Here is a 19,443-nt window from a genome sequence, read left to right on the forward strand (position 1 = left end):
ACACCTTCAACTGTATGATTTGCCTACCCATAGAGACTGAGTGCCCTTAAACTCCTTATTCTGTAGGAAAGTGTACCAGGATCGTTAAATGGCTGAGTGACTCTTCAGGATGTAAGATCAAAGATGGCATAGGATCTGGGGGTCCCGACCCACATATAAGACATATGAGCACTGTAAAGAAAAGCCTTTGGTTTGTGCATGCCTTGATGGTTCTATTAGAGCATAATATTGAATGTTTTTATGGACTAATAATATACAAGCTTAAGACTATGAAAAAAATAAGGGAGAATAAATCCTAAAGTAGCAAAGAACACAAGTACACTTCATGTCTTTTGAATGAGTTCAAGCTTCCAGGGCAGATGATCTAAACTCTAAGGAATTACAAAAACTTGTAGACAAAACTTCTGAACAGTTTCAGAGAACAGTGCAGACCTTGCCAAAAGGCTAAATATGGACAAGTATTTTGTAATTTTATATGGGGGGAGGGTGGGAGAGGTAAATTATGACTAACAATTTAGTAAACAAGATGTTTATCCATTTCAAAATTCCAGGCTCATCTAATAAAAAGATGTCTCATAATAATTTGGAAAAAGAAGGGCATCAGCAAGTGTTTGCACACTGCAAACCTGCTTCCCATCAGTCGGCAGTCAAGAACTCTCAGCAGAGTGGCTACTCAATAAATATTTCCTTTTCCTTCTTTTTCCCATATACTCTTTTTCCCTTCCTTTTTTTTTTTTTTTTACTTTTTGGTTGCACCACACAGCATGTGAGATCTTAGTTTCCTGATTAAAGATCAAACCCACACCCCCTACAGTGGATGCATAGAGTCTTAACCACTGGACCATCAGGGAAGTCCCTCATGTATTCTTTAAAAAGTAATAACAGCAACATTTCTTAAGCATTCACTTTGTTCAAGGCACTGTCCTGAATATTTTACATGTTTTAATTCATTTAATCCTCACAACAACCCAGTGAAGTCAGTTATTAGTACCATTTTATGGATGAAGAAATTGAGGCACAACTTGATCACAAAGATTGACTGAAAACCTTCTATGTGACAGATATTATGCTAAGTCCTGGAGATACAACACCAAACAAGAAAGACCCAGTTCCTACTCCTCCAGGAATTCAGTCTAGTGGGCAAGACAGACGTGAACAGAGAGCCACACAGACAATTACTAAACCACAGCGTGCTGGGATGGCAAGTCTAGGGGGAAACCTGACTACTCCGGTAGGTCAGGGAGGCCATGTCTCAGATAAAGATAAGCTAGGAGTTCGCGAGGGGAAGAGGTGGAAGCAGCCTGTGCACAGGTACCAGGGAAGGGGCGGCTGAGGTGTCTGAGGAGAGGAGAGGCCAGCATGCTGGAGCAGGAACAAGGAATAGAACCAGGTTAAGTCTGGAGAAGGAGCAAGGATCCATCTACACACTGGGCCTATGGAACACACTCCAAACAGACAGATCCCTCGGTCAGGGAAGAGTCACAGACACAGTGAGTCTGGACTTCAGCAGTGCCCTCACATTGTGGACAGGACAGGGAAGTGTAAACAAATGATGGAAACGATTATGTAAATTGTTTAATATTTTCAAAAGAATACTGATTGATTCATGTATGCTAGGAAGAAAGTTCTCTAGGGACAGGTTTAACCCGTCCTTGAATTAAAACCTTGAATTAAAACCTTGAACTTAAATGAACCCATCATGGATAAAGGCAAGGAAAAACTGCTAACTGGATGACAGAATCACAAATGTAAAAGATCCAGGCAAGCTGGGAGGATGAACCAAAAGCAAGATGAGACATGATATGCAGATTTCTGATACTTGGCTATGGAATAGAAAGTGAAAAGTGAAAGCTGCTCAGTCATGCCTGACTCTCTGCAACCCCATGGACTATACAGTCCATGAAATTCTCTAGGCCAGAATACTGGAGTGGGTAGTCTTTCCCTTCTCCAGGGGATTTTCCCAACCCAGGGACTGAACCCAGATCTCCCGCATTGCAGGCAGATTCTTTACCAGCTGAGCCACAAGGGAAGCCCTGGCTATGGAATACTTTTGCTTAAAAAATCCTGGACAAAAGTCTCACCAGTTTATATACCACCTTATTCCTTAGCCCTAACAAGGCACTACAATTCTCCCAAGGGTCTAGACCTTAGAGTCTAAGCAGGTTTCAGAAGTGAGGGTGCCTCCCAGTACCTCTCATTCTCAAGAGGTGAGACAAGTTTATGTTCCTTAAGACACACACAAAGCCAATCAGAAAGGTACTGAGCTACTCCTGCAGTGCAGAGGGTCTGACTAGGAGGCAGGCACTGCTGTACTGAAGGGTGACGTGTCTTCAAAGATACAGGTCTGCTGGTCCCTTAACTGGAAGCAGACTGGTGAGAAAAAGAAGCCCCAAAGCTCAATACGGTGAACTGAGAACAATCTTGTGTTTAATTCAGTCTGTTCTCCTGGAGATATTGGGGAAAATAAGGAAGTTTATCAACATGGGAAAAACAATATATAAAGAAGATATAAATTTTTAAATTTAATGTAAATAAATGTATATTTATTTGTGTAAACATATATATATATAAATATGTATATATTTTAGGATGGGGGATGCCTGACTCGACAGTAGATCATGTGAAAAAAAGGCCCATGGTTTGAACGGACATCTAGTCCAGCATGAATCAGCACTGTGAGAACTGTCATTGGCAAATGCTAGCTTGGACTCTAGCCAGTTGTGGGAGAGAATGGTCCCACACTATTCTGGGCTGTTCTGTAGCATTGGTTACTCTCCCAGACACCTACTGGGGCCATGGATCACGGGGTACTAACAAGCCAGATGATGTCCAGTGCAGGCTAAAGAGGGTAGGGAGGGGATTGGAGCCCATGAGATCTGAGGAAGTGGGGACAGGAGGAGAAGACGACAGATTCAAATAGCTGGACGGTTTCTCCACTGAAAAGAGAGAAGACCTTCTCTCCCACACTACAGGAAGAATAAGGAACAAGAAAAGTATTATGGCCACTAACACCTTAGAGGCCAAAGACAAAACAGAAAAGAGATTACAGGAAGGTGGGTTCTGACTCATTAAAGGAAGAACTTTCATATTACCTGTTTGCCTAAAAAAAATGAAGAGCGCTAACTTTCAGAGAAGTGCAACATGTAAATACTAACCCACTTTAAATTCAAGCCCCTAACCCCTGTGCCCAAGTCCAAGTAACTCGGCTCTATTTTTTAATTAACATTCATCAAAATTCTCCAAGCCAGGCTTCAGCAATACATGAACCGAGAACTTCCAGATGTTCAAGCTGGTTTTAGAAAAGGCAGAGGAACCAGAGATCAAATTGCCAATATCCGCTGGATCATCGAAAAAGCAAGAGAGTTCCAGAAAAACATCTATTTCTGCTTTATTGACTATGCCAAAGCCTTCAACTGTGCAGATCACAATAAACTGTAGAAAATTCTGAAAGAGATGGGAATACCAGACCACCTAACCTGCCTCTTGAGAAACCTGTATGCAGGTCAGGAAGCAACAGTTAGAACTGGACATGGAACAACACACTGGTTCCAAATAGGAAAAGGAGTACATCAAGGCTGTGTATTGTCACCCTGCTTATTTAACTTATATGCAGAGTACATCATGAGAAACGCTGGGCTGGAAGAAGCACAAGCTGGAATCAAGATTGCCGGGAGAAATATCAATAACCTCAGATATGCAGATGACCCACCCTTTATGGCAGAGAGTGAAGAGGAACTAAAAAGCCTCTTGATGAAAGTGAAAGAGGAGAGTGAAAAAGTTGGCTTAAAGCTCAACATTCAGAAAATTAAGATCATGGCATCTGGTCCCATCAGTTCATGGAAATAGATGGGGAAACAGTGGAAACAGTGTCAGACTTTATTTTTGGGGGCTCCAAAATCACTGCAGATGGTGACTGCAGCCATGAAATTAAAAGACGCTTACTCCTTGGAAGGAAAGTTAAGACCAACCTAGATAGCATATTAAAAAGCAGAGACATTACTTTGCCAACAAAGGTCCGTCTAGTCAAGGCTATGGTTTTCCAGTGGTCATGTATGGATGTGAGAGTTGGACTGTGAAGAAAGCTGAGCACCGAAAAATTGATGCTTTTGAACTGTGGTGTTGGAGAAGACTCTTGAGAGTCCCTTGGACTGCAAGGAGATCAACCAGTCCATCCTAAAGGAGATCAGTCCTGGGTGTTCATTGGAAGGACTGATGCTGAAGCTGAAACTCCAATACTTTGGCCACCTCATGCGAAGAGTGACTCATTGGAAAAGACCCTGATGCTGGGAGGGATTGGGGGCAGGAGGAGAAGAGGACGACAGACGATGAGATGGCTGGATGGCACCACCGACTCGATGGGCATGAGTTTGAGCAGGCTCCAGGAGTTGGTGATGGACAGGGAGGCCTGGCGTGCTGCGGTTCATGGGGTCGCAAAGAGTCGGACACGACTGAGCTACTGAACTGACTGAACTGACATCACCTTCTAACACACTATATAACTTACTTATTATGTTTATTGTTTATTGTATGTCCTCCTCCACTAGAATATAAAATCCTGAACAATAAAGATATTTGTCCTTTTTGGTTCACTCGTATATCCTTAAAACTGTATACACAGGTTATAATAATGCTTAATATAAATACTGAGGGAGGAAGGAAGGAAGAGCAGAAACTAGGCAGGTAATCTTGATCAGGGTTCAGGGAAAGGAGACAAAAAAATCTCTGTACTCCTTGAAATTAAATGCAAAATTAGGCACATATATGCATTCTGTAGAGCAGGCTAAGGTCCTGCTTAGAAAGATCCATGACCTAAGGAAAGGTTGAGAATGCCTGCAGCCAATGGTCCCTGCTTAGAGCAAGAGGTTAGAGCTGAAAGATTTCCACCAACTCTGATTCTACAGTTCTGTGAAAATGCTGGCGTGCCCAGTTTGGAGGGATATGGGTCAGGGTATAAGGCCAGTAACACCCTTAAGGCCCAAGAGCCACCAGACCCTGGGAGAGCATGGCAGCTGTCCCAGGCTCAGCAGCAGATGAGGGGACAGGATGGCTTCTGAGCCTGTCTTCTCACCATCCTGCCCTCATCCCCTCAGTCAAACCCAGGGGCTGCAGCTGCTGAAAAGTTGGGATCCAAGTGTGGTGGGGGTGGGAGGAGATGTCTGTGGTGCTGAGCAATTGTGACCTTCAAGCTGCAGCAGCAGCAATTCTTAGTCCTAACACCAACCACAGTCACACGGCAGAGCACCCACTAGGGTGAGAGATGGATACTTTCCAACGTCCCCTTCCTCTGCAGGGCCATCTGTCAAGTGGAGAGGCCCACTGCTTCAAAGGAAAAAGGAGGGAGGTACCTGGTATTTTAACACAGAGCAGTAGTGTCTGTTCAATAAGAATTCAGGTACATGATACTGTAGTAAGCAACAGGGCAAACAGTGGTTTTCAACAAATGCTTGTCTTCATTGTTCATTTATTAATTCAGCATCACTCAGTCCTTCCATCTATCCCGTCCTCCTTTTCCCACACCTGTCTCATCTCACACAGTATTCAGCACACACACATGCACACACACACACACAGATACCCCACCCTCTCACCACGAAGCTGTCCATTCTGATACAATGTGCATTCAGTATAAACCCTCAGGTGAACAAAAGCCAAAGGACCCCAGTGGTTACCTTCTTGTCATCATCTGTGTGGATGCAGTTCTTGTCTGGATCCAGATCAACCACCCTAGCTTTGATCCACTCCACACCAGATGGAATCACATTTGCTGTGGGACGGCCAGATGAGGATAATGGTTTGGCACCAGCACCCACCAGGGTCCAGATGGGCTGGTAGAAATGTGTCTAAAAAACAAAGTATTTGGAGATTCATTACAATGTGAGGCTGATCAAAAGAGTCATAGCTAAAGATACATGAGCTAGACTCTCCCAATTCCTCCCTCCCGACCCTTGAAGCATCACAGAGAAGTCTCCAAAAGGTTAGTCTTCCCCCACCAACTCCACTGCTATTTCCTACTATGTTAAATTCTGAAGGGCAGTTACCTTAAATCCACTTTAAGCAATAGATAACACAGTGGTCACTAAAGATAGTTTATGACTTTCTTTGCTGATCTTGGCTGAATTCTTTTGTAGGTAAGGTAGCTCAGATAGTAAAGAATCTGTCTGCAATGCAGACAGATTAGATCCCTGGGTCAGGAAGATCCCCTGAAGAAGGGAAAGGCAACCCACTCCAGTATTCTTACCTAGAGAATTCCATGGACAGACCATGGTGTCACAAAGAGTCGGACACGACTGAACGTCTAACACAAAGTAGATCTGGTGTTTAACATGTACATGCTATATTTGTTGTTGTGTTAGTCACTAAGTCACATCCAAATCTTTTGCAACCCCATGGACTGTAGCCCGCCAGGCTCCTCTATCCATGGAATTCTTCAGGCAAGAATACTGGAATGGGTTGCCATTTCCTTCTTCACTGGATCTTCCCAACCCAGGGATCAAAGCTGCGTCTTCTGCATTGGCAGGTGTATTCTTTACCGCTGAGCCACCTGGAAAGCCCACATGCTATATAAACAAGCATACATACATACACGGGCTTCCCAGGCGGCACTAGTGGTAAAGCACCTGCCTGCCAGTGCAGGAGACATAAGGGTTCGATCCCTGGGTTGGGACGATCGCCTGGAGGAGGGCGTGGCAACCCACTCCAGTATTCTTGCCTGGAGAATCCCATGGACAGAGGAGCATGGCAGGCTTCAGTCCATGGGGTCACACAGGGTCAGACTCAACTGAAGTGACTTAGCACATAGCACATACACACACATATTATCAGTCCATTTCATGTATACAGATATAAAGAAAAATTAAATCCAGAAGGCTAAATATGGTTACTCAGAAGTTTGTGAGGTGAGTCTGAAAAGTTTTCTGCCACTTTGGGGATGCTCAGAACTTCATTAACTTCCCCCTGTGTTTCCCAAGCCCCTGGGGAGGACAGCAGATATCCCCAGTCAGCCCTCAGAGGTCCTCTTCTCCTTTCTCAGAGGTTTTTACACCCAAAGCCAGGAGGCATCAGATCCTACCCCCTGATACCCAAACTTTCAGTATTTTCTGGAGTTCTCTTGCTTTAGATGGTCAACTCTTGATCTCAGTTAGTTGTGGAAGTCCTACACTCAGGGTCAAAGGGCAGATTGGTTTAATGGCCTCTGATAATTCCCACGTATCCATGGAGTAGACTGGAGGACCAAGAGATCTCAACATTATCAAAATGCCTCAAAGTGGCCAGACAGAATTGCCAACAGCCCCAGACAGTGAAGAGGACATAGGAACAACTTTGCAGTCTCCCTACAGCCATAATGCATGGGATCAAACGGGGGCAGAAGTCACCAGCTATGAGAGCTCAATGATGTCAAGTCCATCTTGAACAGAAAAGGGAATGAAAATACAAGCTCGGATCATTTTTTTAGAGTGCCAACAAGCATGCGCTCCAGCAATCCCTAAACCAGACACAGGAAGGAAAGTAGCAAACACCTGAGCCACTGGCAGCTCCTCCGAGAAGCCCTGTTATGCCTGTCCTCATGGAGCAAGGCAGACTCCATCCCGGCCTCCTGAATTGTGTCTAGTTCCTCAGAGGAGCCTGTTGCATTACAAAGAGTAGCCCCACGGGAGACCCTCTGTGGGATAACTACAATCCACCAGAGGCCAGCTAATACAGCTCTCAGACCACTGTCATTTAAAATGTTGTCCCTGAATTAAAGTCACTTTAAAAAGGAAATTGGGGCTTCCCTGGTGGCTCAGTGGTAAAGAATCCACCTGCCAATATAGGATACACAGGTTGGATCCCTAATCCAGGAAGATCCCACATGCCTCAGAGCAACTAAGCCTATGAGCCATAACTATTGAGTCCACGTGCCACAACTACTGAAGCCTGAGCTCCCTAGAGCCTGTGCTCTGCAATAAGAGAAGTCACGGCAGTGAGAAGACCTTGCAGTGCAACTAGAGAGTAGCCCCACTCACTGCAACTAGAGAAAGCCAGTGTGCAGCAACAAAGACCCAGCTCAGCCAAAAACAAATAAATAAAATTTTTTAAATAGTTTTTTTAAAAGGTGGGGAGAGCTAAACTTAAACTTAGCTCTTCTATTTAAAAAAGGGGGAAATTGACAGACAGCACCCTACCATCTCCCCGCAGATCACAGCATACCAATCAGAGAATATAGCAAAGCCCTGGGCAGCCTCATTTGGTTCAGGGAAGACTTGCTGAAAAGAAGTGTGCCTGTCTTGCCCTACCCTCTCCACTAAATAGGCATCAGGCCCATTTTGATTTTTCCTCCCAAAGATACAACTCCCCACTGGTGCATGTCTGGTTCCTTAGGAAATATTAGGCAAACTGTCAAAAATCTTGACTATTCTTCTGAAGCTCTGGACAACCTTAAAATGTTTTTCATGAAATAGTGCCTTATAAACACTTCCCAACTTCCCTTTTGGTGTCTGCTATCTTTTTCTGTTTCATAATCTGTTTATAATCCCTTGCATTTAAATTTCTCAAACTTACTGACACCTTTTCAGAGGCCTCCTCACCCATCAACTCTTCATCTTTTCTCCAGACTGGAACAGGGAAAGGAAAGTGCAATGACCACTGATTTTCCTCTAGACACGAGATTGAAGGTGGAGGGTAATGTGAGTTGAACTGTCTCTCTTCAAAATATATGCTGACGTCCAAACCCTGAGACCTGTGATCATGACCTTATTTGGAAATAGGGTCTTTACAGATGTAATCAATTTAAGATGAGGTCATACTGGATTAGGGCATGCCCAGGTGGCCCTAGTGGTAAAGAACCTGCCTGCCAGGAGATGTAAGAGATACAGGTTCAATCCCTGGATCCAGAAGATCCCCTGGAGGACAGCACAGCAACCCACTCCAGTATTCTTGCCTGGCAAGACCCATGGACAGAGGAGCCTGGTAGGCTACAGTCCATAGGGTCACAAAGAGTCAGACACGACTGAAATGACTTAGCACACATGCATACTGGATTAGAGTGTCCTCAACTCTCTAATGTTTATCCATTGGATTGTCTCTAAAATCTAATCCAATGACTGGTGTCCTTGTAGAAAGGTCTTGTGCCGACACTAGTGGCACACACAGAGAAGGCCTTGTGAAGACAGAGGCAGGGATTGGAGTGATGCACAACCAGCCAAGGAACACCAAGGGCTGTCCACAACCACAGAAGCTAGGAGAGAGGCGTGGGACAGCCTCCCCTTGCCCAGAACAGCCTTAGGGGAACCATGGCCCTGCTAACACCTTGGTTTTGCACTTTCAGCCTCCAGAACTGTGAGAGGATAAATTATCTGTTTTAAGCCATGCGGTTTATGGTCATTTGTTATGGTACTTCTAAGAAACTAACACAGAGGAGATCATAAGAAGCCAAGAGATTTGTCCTTGCTCTCTCCCTCCCCCCACCTCCTCCCAATCCTTTTGGATGACCAGCTTTTTATGCCCAGAAAGAGAAGCATGAACCTGGGGACATGGAGGCCCAGGGCATGACAGTCATCCCCACCTCAGCCCCTAACCCACACGTGCATGTGCACAACACACACAACACACACTCATAAGGGGAAGACTTACCTCGCTGGGCTCAACGATGGCCACGTTCTCTGCGCCCACTTTCCTCTTCATGCGGGCGGCCATGGTGATCCCACCACTGCCCCCACCCAGCACCAGCACCTCATAGTGGCTCTTGGCTGCGAGGCTGGCCCCCGTGTGCAGCTGCAGGGGGCTGGCCTGCTGAGAGCCCAGCCTGAGGAAGCAGGCGAAGAGCCGGGCACGGGAGCTAGACACCACAGAGGCCAGGGAGGTCATCTTCAGGCCGGATCAGGCTACAAAGGAACAGATAAGACTCCAAATAAGGAAAGAGCCACTATGGGACCAAAGCATTTTCTTTTAGGGCAGAAGGGGAGACTGGCATCTGGCCGGTTCCAGCTGGCCTATTTCAAGACCACCCTCCCACCTGGCCATGATCAAGAGCTTCTTGGGAATGCTCCACTGATGGCTAACAACTGGCTAAGCTTTCCATTTCTCCCTCTCCTTCTTCCTTTGGGACATCGCAGGCTTTGTGTGAACCAGGTAAACCTCACCTTTTAAGTTCTCTCTCATAACGTGCCTGTCCCCATCCTTGTCCATCCCTAAAGCGAGGGCATCATCTAGCATAACCCACTGTCACCCTCTTCTCCTCTCTGGCACATTCTTCAACTCTTTCTTTGGCTTTTCGGTCCATCAGAGATGTATGAGTCTACAATTCCTTGCCACCTGAGACCTTTCTTAAAACAGAGAGTTCCGCAAGAAACCCACCTTCTACAGCTCAGGGTTCAGGTCACAGAAATCAGAGCCTCGGTCCCACTCTGAAGTACCTGGATCTGCTGTCCCAGGGACATGCAATTTAATCAGATCACTGGCTACAGACACATGAGCAAAGGCCCTCCACACCTTTGGCAATTTCAACCAGATGATTAAAAAGCCATAAAAGGAGTCCTTCCCTAGCATCATAAAGCTATATTTTATGTAAAGAATCTGCATATCCTGCTGACAAGTCTTTTATTATATCCAATTCAGTAAATAATCTCCCCTTGATAGGTTTTCCAAGAGATGTACTTTACCTTTAAGAAAAGGTGTTTCTGCTCTAGCAGTTGGTGCTTTGACAGTGAGGAAATGAAGCCTACTCAGAAACTGGCCTTAACTTCATCCCATCCTCAGAACGGGCTTTATATCTTGGATGTGATCTATCATGTAAGTTGAGGGGCCCAGCCCAAAATATCTCCCTCCTTGTGTATTACAGAGCCCCAAATTTCATCATCTAGCACCATCCTGTGGGTTCCTATGCTCCAGGAACACTTTATAAAACGTACCCAGCTGGGGGATAACATTTCTAGCTTCTAAGATCACTAAGTTCTAAATGGGAACAATATAATTATATGACTTCCCACCGGTGGAGAAGAGGAAGGCTACACAAGGGAATTAGAGAAAGCTGGGATGGGGAAAGGCTATGAAAGGAAGAAGAAAGGGCCCTGGAGGAGTGAGCAGGAGGAGCCAGAGTGATGATTTTAATTAGGATTAACTCTGTTCCAGTGTTTTGGCACCCATGACAATTTCCTCAGTATTTCAGATCTGACAGGCAACCCGGATCTGGGGGAGGGTACATGGAGTTATAGAAACTGAGGCAGGCTCATTCACGGTTGCTGCAAGTTTAAGTCAGTATGATTCTTATCAAAAACATTTCTCCTCCTTTGACTCTGCTCTCCCATTTCTGGGACTCAGGTCTAAGGAAATAACCTCTAATACTTAAGAAGACAAGATTCTACAAAGATATATCTCACATATTCATTCATAATACAGTCAAATCTGAGTTAACTGGCTTATGGATTGGATCTGATTTCATCCTGGTTACCGAAAAAACAACTGCAGGCTCTAGACTGGAAGGGAAGGCTCAGGTTCCAGACTGTTCTAACCAAGGCTAATTTATGATTGCTTCTATTTAAAACGGGTAGGGGGAACAGAGATAACCATCCACATGTCAAACTTTGAGGAAAGGTTACATAAAATACTGTTACACAAGAAGACCTATGTAGTCTTTTCAAATTATGTTTACAAAGAGCATATAAAATGCTTATGTTGTGATCAGAATATAAATTGGAAATACAAGTTCAACTATGTAAGAGAAACATGCATTTTATTTATTTATTTATTTTTTGAAAACTGCATTTAAAAAAAATAAGAAGATTTTAACACGGGCAGTTTTCTCTGGGTTTTAGAATAATGGGTGATTTTGATTTCTTCTGCTCTTCTGTATCTTATAAAATCTCTACTATATGCATACATTAATATTATAATAATAAACTATTTTGATGACAATAACAAACATGTTCTAAGTCCTTTACACAAACATTTTACCTGTGAGCTGACTATCATCATCACTATTTTACAGATGATAAAATTGAGGCAGAGCTCACATGTGGATTATGATTTGAACCTGGACACTTAAGTGCCAGGGTGTTTGCTTTAAACCACTATATCTACTATGTCTATCAACAATAAACAGTGCTAACATGAAACTCTTGAATGAAAAAATCCAGATATTTTCCATACTTTCCACAACAGGGAAACCATTTTTTCATGGTATTGACACCTAAAATAGTAGCAATGTTTTGATATAGCTATAATTTACTTTTTCCCTTTTCTTTGCATGTGCTTTTCCCACATTTTCTTTAATAAGCTTTAAATTTTAAAAATCACTCAATTTGGTTTTGTTTGAGTTTTCTGTTTGTTTTTTGTTTCTTAATGATTGAGGAGTGGGGGAAATCACCAAGTAGAATGTTACTCTCTGGTTGGGAAGAAGATATTTTATGATGAATAGACAGTCCTCATATTCTGCCTTTCTATATGACAGCAAATCTCCTCACTCGACTTTTAGGAAAACCACTTTTTCATGGTCCTGACACAACATCTTGTTTTGGTTTTTTTTGGCCACATGACTTGTGGGATCTTAGTTCCCCGATCAAGGACTGAACAGTGGAAGTCTTAATCACTGGACCACCAGGCAATTCCCCTGACACAGAACCTTTACTCCATGGAGTTACAAAATAATGACCTGAAAGGAAGCCTGGCAAAGTTTCTGATTTCAAGCCACACAATCTGAGGCCCTTCAACCTCCTAATTCCCTTCCAGCCTAGTATCCCATGGTTCTCCTCTTGAAAGAGGAAAAGTTTATGCAAATACTTCCCTCATTCAGCCAAGAAGGCAAGTTCTATTTTACTTCAGCAGTTCCCCATAGCTTATTTCTGGATTCTGTAGTAATAAACACAAAGTCCTCTGAACTAATTCTATCAACTTCATTAATAATCGTCATCAAGCAGAATGTCCGGGCCTTTGCAGTCAAATTTCAACATAAACAAAAATTTCACAAACATAAAATAACATGTTAGAGGAAATGTTCCAAGTTTCAAAACACTTGAAAATCTCAGTAACACACTCATTCTAACAATATAATGTCATCCTAACTTTCAGATCAGAAAAACCAGAACTACAATCTAACACTATCAGTAGAGAAGGTAGTCAAAGTCAAAGTCAAAGACCAGAAAGAAGCCAGAACAATAATGCAAAATCATAATTTAGATCCCACTTTGGAATGTGGGAACATTGACCTAAGCCAAGACTGGAGAAACAATCAAAAAACCAGACAATTGAAGGAAGCAAGTCACATAATCTGAACCAGAATGAAAAAAAAAAAAAGCCAAAAAAAAAGACCAAACTTGACCCTGGAGTCAACAGCAAAGAAATTTTAAAAAAATCTGTCAACAAAATAACTAAGGAGCATAAATCTAAGTCTCTGAGTCTCCCTAGAAGGTAACCTGAAACACATGTACCTGAAGTTAAGAAATAAGAATTACCAACTAACAATGCAGGAAACACAGCCGCTTTCGCTCTACACTCTTACAAAGTGAAACACACACTCTTTTTGAAAGAATCAATAAGGCAAAGTTAACTTTCTTTTAACAAGTGCCACATTTATTTAACTGAAATAAATGTATTTCATTTATCAAATACATGTTCTAATTAAATAATGTCATACTTTTAAGTTAGATAAAAATTCCTCAATTAATCCTAAATCAATCGAGTGCTTCCTTCAAAGAATCAAAATAAATGCTCTACTATATCTGTAGTCTGACTGAAGAAGTAAAACCCCTGCTAACTGAAAGATAAGATGGCCTCCTACTTACATTGCTGGCTGCTGATCTGGGGTCCTGGTCCAGACAAATCTTTGGAATTCCACACCTTTCTACAGCCAGCCCTTCAGGGAAAATCAGTGCAGATTGCCAGAGCCGAGAGCTCCCTAATCCCGGGCCGTGTGACATGCCACTCACTGGGTGTCAGCTAGGACACTTGACTGAGTTCAAACAGAGCTGAACTCTGAACAAGGATTATTCAGAGCATCTTAACGAAAGATCCATCAGGCCAATAGGACTTACAGTCAATCTTTCAGTTATTTTTGCTCTTGAGGAAACTGAGGGTTCTTTGTATGGGTCACTATTATTTTATCTCAAGCCCACACCAGGCTGGGCCCTCTTTGCTTTGGGTTTCAATAACCACAAGGCCATCTTTTTAACATATCACCTTCATATAAACTTTCAAAACCAACGAGAAAAACAGACAACAGGCAGCCTCCAGCTTTTGTCACCTTCCCCGTTTCTCCTACCTGCCCTCTGGGCCTCCAGCTTCCCTATCAAGCTTACACAGAGCTGTGAAGTCCTGAAGTTCTGGATCTCTTTGGGCCCCAGTGTCTGAGACACAAGTGAACCTCATCTACACACAACATGAGTTGGGCTTACACCTAGTGCGCAGGTGGCAAAATGCCTAGAAGGCGCCTCCTCCTTCATTAGCTCCTCCCCCTTGGGCTTTCTGGGCCTTTTAACTAAGGCCATCATCGGTTATTTATCTCTCTCCACCAAATTACTTCCAGAAGACAGGATTCAATAAGAAAAAGCAGGGAGAGACTGTCATAACAGGAACAGCTAACACTTACCGAGTGTTTTAGTTGTACTTACGCTATCTCAGAGACAGACTCCTTACAATAACTTTGTAAAGAATGTGTTAGTATCCCCATTTTACAGACAAGAAAATTGAAGTTTAGTGTAAAGTGGAGTACCTGCTTAAGGTCACATCACTAATTGAAGAGGAGAGTTTAATTCAAACTGACTCCTCGGTTGAGGAGTCTCACAGCATTAGACTTAAGAGATAACTCAAGGAAAATGCCTACCAGCTGAATATTATTTACATTCAGATATAACGTAGATTACGCCCCATGGAGTGAGATGGGAGGGAAAATATGATATTAAATTTTATCTTACTAAGCAAATTGGAAGAAAAAATGTTAAGTTTTGGGGGGAGTGAGTCAGGTAGAATAATAGTATTGATATTAATATAATTTTAAGGGCTCTTAAAATTTAAAAACACATACTGATATTCTTACAGTTGAAATCATTTGGATTTGCTTGACAATATTACAAGTGACAAGTAGGTAGGAGTGTAGATGACACAAGATTGGCCATGAGTTGATATTTTTTAAATTTTAACTTTTTATTGAAGTATAATTGATTTACATTTCAAGTATATAGCAAAGTGATTCAGATATATATGTATGTGTGTATGTATGTGTACATACTTTTTTAGATTATTTTCCATTATAGGTTATTATAAGATATTGAATATAGTTCCCTGTGCTATACAGTCGTAGGTCCTTGCTGTTTATCTATTTTATATGGATCTGTATCTGTTAATCCCAAATTCCAGATTTATCCCTGCCCCTCCTTTCCCCTTTGGTAGCCATAGTTTGTTTTCTATGTGAGTCTATTTCTGTTTTTTAAATAAATTCATTTGTACCATTTTTTCAGATTCTACATATAAGTGACATCACATGATATTTGTCTCTGTCTGACTTACTTCACTTAGTATAATAATCTGTAGGTCCATCCATGTTGCTACAAATGGCATTATTTCAGAGTTGATAATAATTTGAAGCCAATTTATGGATTTATATGGGCATTCCTTGTGGCAATCTGTGATTTTTTTTGTATATTCTGGAAAGTTTCCACAATAAAAAAAAATTAGAATGAAACAGCAAAAAACAGTGTGCCAGGATGGACATTAGCTTTGCTCTTTAGTCACTGAAATGCTACGGCTATGCATATTCCAAGTAATAGCAAGATGATAGAAATACAAGTAGCAACACAATTATAATCATACTTCCCTCCCATGTGCCTAGAACTTTACAATTCACAAGGCCCATACCTGAGCCTACACTGGAGGTATTGATAGCACTTTACAAATAGGAAAACTGAGGCTCAGACACCCAAGGTGATCTCCCAAAGGCCACTTGAATCTGCAGCGAGACCAGAGCCACAATGAGTTCTTTCTGTATAAAGCAATTTTTCCTGAATGCCCTTAGGAGCAGCAATGCAGGCATTAGAAGGAGCCAGCAATTCAGAGGTGGTAAGCTCCCAGTCTGGACCTCCTCCAGCTCTAGATCTCAGGACGACCTCTTTGCTGGGCTCTCACATGCCATGCCCCAGAAGGGCAGCCTCATAAGCAGATCCAAGTTTTATGGGTAGGGAAGCCTATACAACTTGGGGACCAAACTTATAGATACAAAATTAGATAATATTGAATGAGAAAATAAGTCACAATAAATGTCTGGATCCTTGGTGATTCAGGATTCTTCTGAGATCTCTGTTACTCGTCGGAGTGTCAGCATTTTTGTTCTATTCAGACCTTCAGCTAATTGTATGACACCACCCACAGTGGGGAGGGCAACCTTCTTTACCCTGTCTACTGATTCCTCCAGAAACACTCTCATAGACACACCCAGAAAAATGTTTAACCAAATGTCTGGGCACCCTATGGCCCAGTCAAGTTGATACATAACAGTAGCCATCACACCCTCTGACTTAAACTTTCAAAGGGAAATTGTCGCCATGACTGGATTGCCACGAAAGTGACACACACTGCCCCTCAAAATGCTGTGGTTCCTTAATGTGATCACATCTCAATCTGAAGCACATGCAAGTCAAGTCTGTAGGCATATCTGCAGCATTTATCAGTGGCACTGGATAAGACACTTCCTGAAACCTTCCTGGAGATATTCTGAATCCTACTGTATTAATCACATTTTTAATTTCTGTATTTTATGATTGTTTGACATCTGGGGGTTTTGTTAGTCTTAAAGAAACATTGTTTCTAGGACTAGCCAACTTCTAAAAATGTAAACACCTCAGCCTGGAAGCACACCTTTGGTAATTATACCAGCCAAACCAGAGCCCAAACTTGAACCACTTCCTCTGTCTGGCTTTTACATTCCAGAAGGCAATATTACTCGCCCCTAATCATCCCCGGGCCAGACATCAAGACAACAAGGGCAGCCCCTACAGTCCAGAGCCCACTAAAATTATTCAAATTAGCCAGCAGAAAACCTGGTCAGTCTGCTCCCCCTGCCTCATGAAAATCAGACCATAGGTTTTGCCCACGAAAAGTGAAAGTGTTAGTCACTCAGTCATGGCCAAGTCTTTGCAACCCCATAGACCATAGCCCGCCAGGCTCCTCTGTCCATGGGATTCTCCAGGTAGGAACACTGGAGTGGGTAGCCATTCCCATCTGCAGGGGATCTTCCCAACCCAGGGATCAAACCCAGGTCTTGATTCTTTACCATCTGAGCCACCAGGGAAACCCAGGTTTTGTCCATGCTTTCCCCTTAATTTGCCTGCCTCCTGACCAATCTGGGGGCTCCCCCATGTGACCCAACGTGGTGGAGCAGGCCTCCTGTTCCTAGGGAACTGGGAGTCAAAGTTTCGTCTTTCATGGCAGTCATCTCCTGATGGGCTGGTCTCACCATGCCTGTTTGAAACCAAATCTCAGGTACATTTTAATATACTTACACCAAAATGCATTCACTACGATTCAGTCAGATGAAAGATTTTACATGTTTAACAAATTTTGCTCTGCTCCTCCTTGCAAATCCGCTCAACTGTCAGGTGGCATTTAGAAAGCAATTTAATTATGTGTTACTGTTGAATGCTATAATTATGTGAATGAGTGGGCCAAATTTTACAATTAAATAACACAGTTATGGTATGATTTTTTTAATGCAATAATTACTCCTGAAGATTACAGCATGGGGCCTTCCTTTCTTTTGTCACACTCTTTCACCTGCGGTATCGAAACAAGATATCTTCCCCACCAAGGAAAGTTCTCACGTCTTTTTTACCCATTTAACCTTGATAAAAAGGGAAGTGTCATCAATCAGAAGTGCTCAAAAAACATTGTCTAAGCTATATTTTTATTTACAGATTTGTCTCCTACACAAAAGGTATTCAGATTAAATTACATTTAGCAACACTAAATGTGCAAGTATATCTTTATGAAAAGAACGAGTCACATGAAATTTGCATCATCACAATTCTGCTATAGCTAAGAGTGTTTCCACAAGTATGCGTTACATACTTACTACACACAAGGACCTGTGCTGACACATAGCAATTTCCCTATCCGCCCTGGTCCCACTCCCAGCCTAGTAGCTTTAAATGCTAATGCAAGAACAGCAGAGCTTGCCAGCTGCTGATAATGCAGGCCAAGAACAAGGTGAGCCAAATTTCAGGGGAAAGTTTTGTTTTTTTAATGTTAGAAAGTCGAATTTAAATATTGGAAAATTAAAGGTAATGAGATGTGTGCACATCTTTTTTTTTTTTCTAGCTTGAAAGTGTTTATGTTTTCCTCTACACCCAATACAGTTTTTCTGAATCAAGTTCTGCTTTCATTCATCATGTATACCTCTGACATGTAAAGGTAGTAAATAAATCCAGCCATCTGTTAATTCACTCTATGGCCCGAACATTTGTGTCCCAAAAAAAGTCCAGATGTTGAAATGTTAACTCCCAAAGGTTATGGTGTTAATCAGGAGGTGGGGCCTCTGGGGTTGATTAGGTCCTGAGGGTGGAGCCCTCATGAATAGTATTAGTGCCCTTATAAAAGAGGGTACAGAAAGATTCCTCACCCCTTTTACTATGTGAGGACACAAAGAAACGACATCGGCCCTGACCCAATCATGCCAGTACCTTGATCTTGGACTTGGCTCTAGAATTACAAGAACTAAATTTCTGTTGTATATAAGCCAGCTAGTCTTTGGTAGAGGTTTCCTAGGTGGCTCAATGGTAGAATCCACCTGCCAATGCAGGAGACACCAGTTTGATCCGTGGGTCTGAAAGATGCCCTGGAGAAGGAAATGGCAGCCCACTCCAGTACTCTTGCCTGAGAGGAACCTGGCAAGCTATAGCCCATGGGGTCGCAAAAGAGTCAGAGATGACTTAGCAACTAAACAGCAGCATATGTCTGTGGTACCACAGTCCCCTTATTCACAGTTTTGCTTTCCATGGTTTCAGTTATCTACAGTGAATGGTAGTCCACAAATATTAAATGGAACATTTCAGAAATAAACAATTCACAAAGTCTAACCTGCACGCTACTCTGAGTGATGAAATTTCACACCATCCTGCTGCATCCCACCTGGGACATGACATCCCTTCGTCCAGCTTTTTCCGCCAGTCAGTCACCTAGTGGCCACCTCAGCTATCAGATCAACTGTATTGCAGTGCTTGTGTTCAAGTTACCCTTCTTCTACTTAATAAAGGTCCCAAAACACAAGAGTAATGATTCTGACAATTTGAATAAGGCCAAAAAAAAAGCTGTAAAGTACTTCCTTTAAATTAGAAGGTGAAAGTTTTCAATAAAGGAAAAAAAAAAACCTTATGCTGAGATTGGTAAGTGGTATGGTAAGAACAAACCTATCATGAGACTGTGAAGAAGAAAAAGAAATTCATGCTAGTTTGCTGTCGTACCTCAGACTGTAAAAGTTACAACCCC

General features: G+C 42.6%; 1 protein-coding gene across 2 annotated transcripts in view; it reads right to left on the reverse strand.

Annotated features, from left to right (window-relative positions):
- Nucleotides 1-19,443, reverse strand: part of SQOR (sulfide quinone oxidoreductase) — a 47,008-nt gene that overhangs the window by 17,965 nt on the left and 9,600 nt on the right. For both annotated transcript variants that reach the window (XM_043472084.1, XM_043472085.1), the window contains exons 2-3: nucleotides 9,610-9,860; nucleotides 5,670-5,840 (exon numbers count right to left, since the gene is read on the reverse strand). In XM_043472084.1, the coding sequence (XP_043328019.1) occupies nucleotides 5,670-5,840; nucleotides 9,610-9,843 (405 nt within the window). In that variant the 5' untranslated portion in view covers nucleotides 9,844-9,860. The remainder of the gene's footprint in view (nucleotides 1-5,669; nucleotides 5,841-9,609; nucleotides 9,861-19,443) is intronic.

Source organism: Cervus canadensis, chromosome 6 (assembly GCF_019320065.1).
Source record: "Cervus canadensis isolate Bull #8, Minnesota chromosome 6, ASM1932006v1, whole genome shotgun sequence".
NCBI classification, from domain to species: domain Eukaryota; kingdom Metazoa; phylum Chordata; class Mammalia; order Artiodactyla; family Cervidae; genus Cervus; species Cervus canadensis.